The sequence below is a fragment of the Centropristis striata genome, chromosome 22 (genome assembly GCF_030273125.1).
Source record: "Centropristis striata isolate RG_2023a ecotype Rhode Island chromosome 22, C.striata_1.0, whole genome shotgun sequence".
NCBI lineage: Eukaryota > Metazoa > Chordata > Actinopteri > Perciformes > Serranidae > Centropristis > Centropristis striata.
Window position 1 is genome coordinate 18,649,809 of NC_081538.1, and position 9,641 is coordinate 18,659,449.

The 9,641-nt window shown below is 40.9% G+C and overlaps 1 protein-coding gene across 6 annotated transcripts in view; it reads left to right on the forward strand.

The window, feature by feature from the left end:
• Nucleotides 1-9,140, forward strand: part of nap1l1 (nucleosome assembly protein 1-like 1) — a 28,356-nt gene extending 19,216 nt beyond the window's left edge. For 2 of the 6 annotated variants that reach the window (XM_059325646.1, XM_059325648.1), the window contains exons 10-15: nucleotides 272-417; nucleotides 544-563; nucleotides 1,061-1,183; nucleotides 2,006-2,038; nucleotides 2,156-2,206; nucleotides 7,273-9,140. In XM_059325646.1, the coding sequence (XP_059181629.1) occupies nucleotides 272-417; nucleotides 544-563; nucleotides 1,061-1,183; nucleotides 2,006-2,038; nucleotides 2,156-2,206; nucleotides 7,273-7,311 (412 nt within the window). In that variant the 3' untranslated portion in view covers nucleotides 7,312-9,140. Of the gene's footprint in view, nucleotides 1-271; nucleotides 418-543; nucleotides 564-1,060; nucleotides 1,184-2,005; nucleotides 2,039-2,155; nucleotides 2,207-4,059; nucleotides 4,097-7,272 lie in introns of all 6 variants that reach the window. The other 4 variants (XM_059325647.1, XM_059325649.1, XM_059325650.1 and 1 more) reach the window with 3 other exon arrangements.
• The last annotated feature ends 501 nt before the right edge of the window (nucleotides 9,141-9,641 follow it).

Sequence of the window (9,641 nt, forward strand, 5' to 3'; positions counted from 1 at the left end):
TCAGTGTCTGCCCTCCTGAAATCAAAGCACCTCTAGATAATGGACACTTTTGGGATGTTAAACTGGTGGAGCTGGGTATTTTAATCATTCAGAAAGCATACCATATCATCTGCCTCTTTTCTCTCTGATGTCCACCAAGTTATGATTCAGTGACCTCACCAGCTAGATCCCCAAAAATAAGCCAAAGATATAATTTAGATTTGACATTTAAAATGTTGAGTACTGACTTTGCTTTCCCCTGCTGCCTCCTCCTCCTCCTGTTTCACCACAGTTGCACGATTGAGTGGACGAAGGGCAAGAACGTCACGTTGAAAACAATCAAGAAGAAACAGAAGCACAAGGGCCGCGGCACAGTGAGGACAGTCACCAAAACGGTCCCCAATGACTCCTTCTTCAACTTCTTCACCCCGCCAGAGGGTAAGGACAGCGCAGCACAAGTCTTTAGCCTATACCAGGGTTCAGCAGGTTTATTTAGTGTTTCATAAAAGGATCAGTTGGATGTTTGTGCTTTAATTAACTTTAACTATCTTTGCTTGTTTACAGTTCCAGAAAATGGCGAGTTGGTAAGTCTGTGTTTACTCAACATTTCACTTCAAATTCCCCAACAAAAGCAATAACTACTTTTTTTTTTTTTTTTTTTTTTTTTTTTTTGTATTAGATGCAAAAACTAAAAAAAAACAATTCAAAAATAATTTTAATAAGCTAGTTTTCTCAGGTATACCACATACAGTGATGGGAAAAAAATATTAGACCACCTTTTTTTTTCAAATTGTTGTTCATTTTAATGCCTGGTACAACTAAAAGTACATTTGTTTAGATACCTCTTAAATGAAACTCTTAAAAGCTATTTTTGTTGTTGTTGTATTTGTCCAAACAAACGTATCTTTAGTTGTACCAGGCATTAAAATAAAGACTAAAATGGAGAAAACAAGGTGTGTTCTAATATTTTTTTCCATGACTGTATTTAGCTAAATAAGCAGTCTAGGCCTGAATGCTTTCCATAAAAAAGTATATTAACAAGTGCCGTTTTAAATGTGACTTCCGGCCGGTCTGTCTTCAGGATGAGGACTCGGAGGCGGTCCTGGCTGCAGACTTTGAAATTGGCCACTTCATCCGTGAGCGTATCGTACCCCGGGCTGTGCTCTACTTCACAGGAGAGGCCATCGAGGACGACGATGACGATGTAAGTGTTTGCGTCGTCTTTAGTTTGCAACACACACCGCCATTCTAGAAGTTTTAACTGCTCTGCTTGACTCCTGAACCGTTTTGGTGTTGTCAGTGGAACGGATGAGGGAATTACACGTTGTAAGAAATGTTGTGGAAACGCATTTTAGATTTATAGTAATTAAGATCATTATCTAATGTTCTAATGGATAATTCTTTGGCAATTGGGCGTGCCATTTAAGTCAATATTTAACAAATGAATACATAAATAAATATAACTAAATGAATCCTGAATATGTGAGGCAATAAAGTTAGTAAGTCAACATAGTTCCATCAGTCAATGAATAGTTTATTTAAATTACGTTTTTCAAGCATGTATATATTTCAAGGGACTTTTATCTAATAATTCCACTTTTTTATTTTTTATTTAAGGAGACTTTCATTTTATTTTTTTATTTCATAATTCCACATTTATTTCTGTGGACTTCTATTTTATAATCCCACATTTATTGTAGCAGACTTTTATTTTATAATTTAAAAAACAAATTCAGCTGACTTCCATTCCATATTTATTTATTGTAGTGGACTTTTATAATTATTAATCTTGGCGCACTTTTATAATTCCGCTTTCTTTTTTCTTTTGGCTGACTTATTTCACAACTCCGTATTAATTTAATTCTTTATTTACATTTCTTATATTTAAATGCATGCACAATGGTTTTCTCACAGACTCGGATCAGGCCAACTAACTTTTGGTCCCTCCAACTCACTTTCCAGGAGAAGCTCGACTCTCCTCAAAATAATCTTTTCCCCAGCTAATCCTCCTGTTTGTGTTTTACAGTACGATGAAGAGGGAGAGGAGGCGGACGATGAGGTGAGATCACATCTGAATATCCACATCTATCACAACACTGAAACCATAAATCTCTCCAGTGTTATTTGTCCTGGTGTTGAGTAGAGCCAGTAGTCTGAAGTTGTGCTGTGTGTTCAGGAAGGAGAGGAGGAGGCTGACGAGGAGAACGACCCCGACTATGATCCCAAGGTGAGTTCACACATCCCCTCCCTCTCTAAAGATCTCTGGTGTCCTGAGAAAGGCCTTACTCAGCTCTTCTCAACTTTGTTGGCTCAGGATGCTCTTTCCAAAAAGTAAAGCAGCTCTTGCTGTAGGCCATTGATAGCTGCAGCCATCTCTCCACTGTTCATGAGGGAACTTTAAAGTTACAGTGAGGAGCGTTTTTTTCATTCCACCACGCAGTGCCCTCCGGGGTTCCTGAGCTGCAGATAGAGAACGGCTGTCCTAAAATGACTTGTCAGATTTCAACATACAGAATACATACTGTCAAATGCATCTCATTTACACCAGCTTTTGGTTTGCTTCAGCTTTTATTTTGTTGTGATCTTGATTTGGCTTCCAGACCAAAAAAAGAAACACTTCCAGTAGATCTTAACCAGACCCTGAACCGGTATTTTAACAGTGACTTCAAGTCCCACTGTTGCATGTTGTTACTAAAACCTTAACCTTATGCAACACACAGATCCAGAACGCCTTAAAAAGAAGGATGAGGACACCACAAAAAAATGTGTTTGAATGAAAGCACACGCAATTAAGTGCAAACCTGCAGAGGTTTATAGTTATTTCACTGAGACAACTGAAATAGTGGTCCTCTCCTGAAGGCTCTGTTTACTCACTGACATTTTCTGCTTCACTGCCTTCCTGATGGAGCTAATGTAGCTGAAAACTGTGGATAAACAGTGTACACAAGAAAAGCTATGTAAGCTCAAAAGCATTGCAAGCATCCTAAGACAAATGAAAATAAAAAGCAGATTTCTTTTCATCTCAGTCTGTGCAAAGCGTGAGATTTTTACTGTGCACTTAGTGGTGTATTTCGTTTAAGGGATAGTTTGGATTTATTGAAGTGTGATTGTATGAGCCATCTTTCCACATTCAGTGTATTACTTACAGTAGATGGCAGTTGGCACACCCCAGTTTGGAGAAGGAGGCAGGAGTGTAACGGCACAGCAGCTAAGCTGTTTTATGCCCTCGTCAAAGCCGCCAGACTCCCTTTACAAAAGCTATTTCAACTCCCAGAACACCAGCCTACCACTGCCTTCGTTGTTTAGTTTGTTTGGGCTATTGTGTGACTTGGTGAATTCAAGCTAACACCAAAGTCAAACAATGAAACTAACTGCTCGAGGCAGCAGTAGACCAGCAAATCTGTGTTCTGTGAGGTGAAATTTTTTGTTTTTGTCTGTCCAATGAAAAAAACAATTAAAAGGTGTATTACTCATTTTTGTAACTGCAATGTGATCAATACCAGGTAGTCTGTGCTAGGCAGCTAGTTAGACCTAGCGGGGGAACGTTAGCTTACAACATTAACATGGTACATTCAGTGTTCATAAGAACGTAAACACTGTCCATAGCAATTGAATCGACTATTGACGATGTTGCAGTTTTGCACACAATGACCCAACCCTAGAGCTCATTCAAAATGTTTTTTCTAGGCCATTTTAAATCTGTTCTGCTTCAGGACATTGCTAAACTTCTGTCCCGGTACTCTGTCTGCTAACGCCATCTACTGTAGGTTATAGACAGACTCTGGATCAGTGCCTCATACAATCCCACTTCAATAAACGGACTGTGATCTATCACTCAAGCGTTACTTGATCGATTTGCTCTGAGTTCAGGTGTTTTTTAATTAACCGGCTGGAGCAGCTTTGACACGATACAAACAAGCATGACCTCTTGCTTCTTTGCTAAACAAAAAAAAACGTCTTTGACATTCTGTATTCTGCTAGTTTTGCTTTTTTTGTTTTTCTCCTATTCATTAATGTTTCTTCATCTCCGGTCACTTTGGCATCTTTTGTCAGCTACTCTTTAAATTTTTCCTCACCTAGGTTTAAGTGGTGACAGTAGAAAAATAACCCTATCCTGGTAGGTACAGCTTGTGAATTGTCAGCTTACTACCATCACACCCCTCACCCGCCCAACCTCTCCATTTTGGTTTTCCTTTTCCTCCTGTTTTTCCATCCTCCATCCACCTCTCTGCACCCCCCACCCCACACATGAGCACCCTCCTCCTCTGCCGCCGTGCTGCACCCTCCCGAGTTACTAACCCACCGGTTTGTTGTTGGTTTTTTGACAGTTTAACCCATAGTGAGTTCTGCATTTGCACCTGTATTATTTCTGTATGTTGAAGCTAGTCCAGCCCCCACCCCCCTTTTCTTTTTTCCTCCTCTACCATGTTGAACTTGTCCTGTCCACAAACAGGCTAGTTTTGACTTTTTTGTCAGGATGAGAATTTGTCTGTCATAAATTCTGTGCTTTGTTTATGGATGTTTGTTTTTAAATACCCATTTAAACCTCATTGGTCCATTTGTCCTCCTTCCTGTTCACATTAGTTCTGTTCAGTTAGCTGCCTTTTCTCTATAGATCTGCTTTTAATGCTGGGATCATTTCCTTGGAGGGCTGTTTGTGTTTGAAATAAGGCCTTACCACTAGCTGGCACATTACCAAAATCCAAGAAATGCCAACAAAGTGTTTTTTAGCTCTCTGAGGGTGCCATCATTGTCAGCAATAATGGCCCGTCTTCTGTTTTCATTAGAAACTCGATTGCTCGCAGCAGATAAAAACAAGGCAAAACACTGTCAAGACTAGAAGTCTTCCAACAGACGCTGCAATACAAGCAGAGCTGTTGCTTTTATTTTGGCAAGAAAGCGGCATAGTGTGTGAAATCTTGCCTCACACAGAGCACTATTTTTGGACTCGACTGTCAAGAGTTCAGCCGTGGTCAAATGTATTGTACAATGGCTAAAATGAGCTCTCAGTCAGTCAGTGTGGCATCGGGCCATGGAGAGCAGCCTGAACAGCTGCAGTGTGCCATCACCTTCACAAGTGTCTAATGTCTGCTGGAAGGACGCTCCGCTCCAAGTATGATGGGCTCTTAATTATCTCTGTGCACTTTTCATCCCTTATTTACTCAAGTGTCTTTGTTGTTGGCAGCTAATTGATTTGAGCACAGTGGCCTGAGGGTCTGTCGAAGAGTTTATATTTATTATCCCGCAGCAGTAACACCACAATAAGCACTTTTGGCAGATGGCTGTGTTTTTAAACCTCTTTCAAATATGCAGATCTCCTTCCTCACTATATATGCTGGACGTAGGCCTTATATCACCTTCAAACTATCTGTTGACAAAGCTCATCACTCATGTCTCCAGTGATGAATACAGAAATGCCAAAGATATGTTTGAGGTCATTTAGAAAATGCCTTTATTAGTCAGTATTGTCCTCAAAATATTCATTGTTTTGCTTAGTGCGCTCTACAGTTAATCTAGACCGGGGTAGGTGGGTAATTATATGGAAATTAATAAATGGTATTTGCCTCCAATTAAATTCTCCAATTGTAAAAATATGTATATTTTAGTCAACTTGAATGTGCCCATCTGGCTCTTCACCCTGTCCTCTAAATCTTGCCAAACCTCGCTATAAACGAAAAGTCTCTGGCAGTGAGAGAAAACTATTTTCCTCTGTGCTTCTCACTTAGTGGTATGCTTGATCTGCAGCGAAAAATTGGCAAATGACTTTCATTATTATATGAATTTCCCCTCTGGGATAAATAAAGTAATTTTTAATTAAAGATGTGGCTCTAAATGGAACATTCTTAATCTTTTTTTGGCTTAAAATTGCTCTTTTAAAGGAAAGTGTTGCTGACCCCTGATCTAGACAGTCTGCTCTTCACTGTTAATTCTTTAAAGAGCAAAACTTTAAGGATGGTGAAAATCGGCTCCTCTTCTTTGAGGGAGGCCCTGTGGTCCGGTTTCAGTCCCGACCTCACTTGACACCTCCTTGTCCAGTGGCTCAAGCCTGCAAGCATTGCTTTTGCTGGTTAAAGCAATAGTTTGTCAAGTCAAATTTATTTCTATAGCGCATTTACAGATGGCTGAGCCGCACCAAAGTGCAATAGAATACAGAATTGACAATGGTGAAAGAAACAAAAGTCACACAAAGGGTTAAGACATTGCCTGCAAGAGTTAAAATAAATTTAAAAAGGGGATAATTTTAAAGGCACTGAGGGATTACTAGGGGACACTATTCCCTAGCAATTGCCGGAGGAAAACTTTAATCGAAGGCAAGAGAAAAGAGGTGGGTTTTTAAGTGTGACTTAAAAACATTTAGGGACTGCGCTGCACGGATGTGGAGGGAGGGCTGCTACTGAAAAGTAGCCGTAGTAGTTTGCAAGAAAGTGTATTTCTCAAATGCCAAAGACTAAAATAAGGTTAGATTATACCACCTGCATTTGTGTTAGGGCAGTCAATGAGTACTTGCTCCTGACTCTGTGAGCCTACATTAGCATCCAAACACGACATGTACAGCACATTTGTACTATTGTCTTCAACGCTATGGACGACGATTACGTTCTTATTAACGTAAGATCTAAATGTTAGCCTATTTGTAAGGTAACACTAGCCCACTAGGTCAAACTAGCTATCTAGAACAGACAAACAAATCAAATTAATGATACGTGTTTCAGTTGGTCTTGTTGCTCACGATATTCCCGCCCCCAGCCCCAGACTTACACAGTTCCTGGTTAGAGACCAGCACAGAGTTGGTGTCGCTGTGGTTCAAGATTAGGCACCGTCTTCAAACTGGCCCAACCTGGCCCAAAAAGCATCGACAGCTAGATGAGCCTTGCCAATTGATTCAAACCATCGTCAGTTGTCAGTTTTAATCAGCCCAAGCAAGTTTTGTTTAAATGAATATAACTACACAACACACACATCCCAGTCTTAATACTTTGATCTAAAAGAAAATACACCTCCAGAATCAGCATCAGCAACATACGGATGCTGCTCCAACAAACCATAGTTGTCAGTGTCTGCTCTGAATGTGTTATGTGTCATTGTTCATATGTCAGTAATGTCTTGTGTGTTAATGTTTGGAGATGAGAAAGTTTTCAGATGTTTTTTTTGTAGCAGCTTGTTGAATGTTGTAGGTGTTGAAATGCTTTGCTGTGTGGAATGTCAGCTGTGTGTTTGTGTGCATCTGTAGTGGTTTTGGTCTTAACACCCTGCCCCCCCTCCCCTCCTCCCCAACCCTGTGATTTCTTCCAGAAGGATGCAGCCCCCCCAGCTGAGTGCAAGCAGCAGTGAAGCCTGGCCCGGCTGCCTTGAGGATCAACTGCACTGTAACGGCTTCTCAAATTAAAAGAAAAAAAAAAAACGGATTAAAAAAATAGTTACTTACCGCCTTATAATGTTTTGTATTTTTCTTGGTAGAGAATTTGAAGAAAAAAAAAGTTTCAAGATTTTTGTTACAAAAACTCATGGTAATATACTGGGAGCTGCGTGGCTCAATATACATAGTATTTTACTAGACCTGTTTTTTCCTTCTCTTCCTCCTTCTCTGTATAATAGATAGAATACAGGAAAAAAAATCTCCCTCAAAAAGCATGAACTTGTTTCTTCACTGCTAAAACTAGTTTGGGTTCTTGTGAAGTCTTTTGTTGTATTTGCTCTTAGACAACAGCTGTGGTTTAGACTGCATCGCGGCAATTTATAACCCCTCTCCTTTCCCCCTCCTCTTCCTCCTACCAAAGTTCCAGGTTGGTCCGTTCTGGTTGTCCCAGGTGAATATTTTTTTATTCTTAGCGGGGCCTTTAGCACTTGTAAAAGCACTGTAGCATTTCCAGGTCTAGTGACTGAGGACAGATGGGTGACCTGCAGCCGGGAGTCTATTCCAGTTTATCTAATCTTGCTGAGCATGGGATCTGGAGTTGGTGTTTTTGGCCACTTCCTGCGCCACTTGTGCTCAACTACTTTCCACTCTTGATACATTCCAGTAAGCAGACTGGCTGGCACCGTCGGTGAACCTCTCTTCAAAGAGAGTCCACTTCTCTTTAACTGGACAGACTTGGCTAAATTGAGGAAAAAAAGTTTGTTTCGACCTCTTGGTCACATGAGTCATTCTTGGGGCTTCTGCAGCCTGGTCGAGTCTCTTAACATTCCAGAGAAATCTTAAGATGAGGGAGAGGACGAGAGTTTGGAGGGATGGCCAACAACCCAGTGCTTCAGGCTCCTCGTAGGCTCACAGTGGCGTGGCTGTCGTCTTTTCTATAGCACTTTGTACTAGTGTGTGGTGTACCGGTGGCGTCCTATCATTGGTTAGCTGTGTGCGTAGTCCTTGTAAGCAGCACTTTGTTTGAGCCCCCCTGCTGAAACGGACACGGGGCGGCGCTGCGATCCGGCTCTGTGGAGAGTTCAACTTGTGCTATCTGGTTTTTAGGTGCATTGCCTTCCTCACTGGGGGAGGCACACTTCAGACCTGTTCAGAGAGGCTTTGTAGGACCAGGGTTGGGTAGATGTAGCACAGCGAATGAAAGGGTTTTAAAGTGTCTGTGGACATGTCAGCTTCACCAAAACCCCCTTTTTTTCCTCATCCGTTTATGACATTTACCTCTTGTGTCACCAATTTGTGACTGGTCAGGTGACTCGCACAGACCTCAGCCCAGCCCCTGAGGTCTCGGTTCATTTTTTATCACTGTGAAAGAAGGGAGGGGGACAGCGTGATAAGGCCATCATATTGGCCAATGACCCACCAACCCCTCCCTTTCCCCCAAACTCCTTCCTTTTGTTACCCAGAAGGCCACAGGGAAGCATGTCTGAGCAATACTTAACAGCCAGGAGGGGGACCGAGAAGAAACCGTAGCCTGCCTCCCTCCCACCCCATTCTTTAATGCCTTTTTAGTTGTGAAAACAGCCACGTGTTGGTTGTGTTGGGCAGCATCGTGTCCACCGTGGAGAGCCAGGGTACTTCTCATTCTGCAGGGAGTATTCAGATCAAGTTCATTGGAAAAGGACATGGAAGGGTTTCTGTAGGGTCCTTCTGAGCAGCTGTTGTCAAGGCAAAATGCTATGCTACAAAAATACTAATGTACTCAATAACTGTACGTGTATGTTCATGAATAAATTGGTTAAACATGTCTAATATGGTTGAGTCTTTGTTTTCTGAGCATTAGGTTGAGGGTTCTGAAGGTGTCTGACGATGCTTAATTTTAAAATCCAGTTTCCATGGTTTGGTAAATGCAGTCATTTGAATACTCCAAATCAATTTTATTTTAAGAGCCCTTTAAAACAGCCACAGCTGATACAAAGTGCTGTACATGGCAGGACAGACAAACAATAAAAACAGAACAAATAAAAACAACTAAAACAGCAAGTCTCATGTTGGGTAAAAACCAGTAAATGAGTTTTAAAATTAATTTTAAAAACCACAAAGAACAAATAAAACAGCAAAGGCTCATGTTGACCTTGGGGGAAAAAACTTGAAATTCCATATAATCTCGTGTTTCTGTCATTCATGAAATACGAGAATATTTTAATATTTGCCATGAAACTATTTGTTTAAAAAAAAGCAAAGTTTTCTTAAGTTAACTCGTAGTCAAGTCCTCTGTTTATTATTATTACTTGGAAATTGGCAAGCA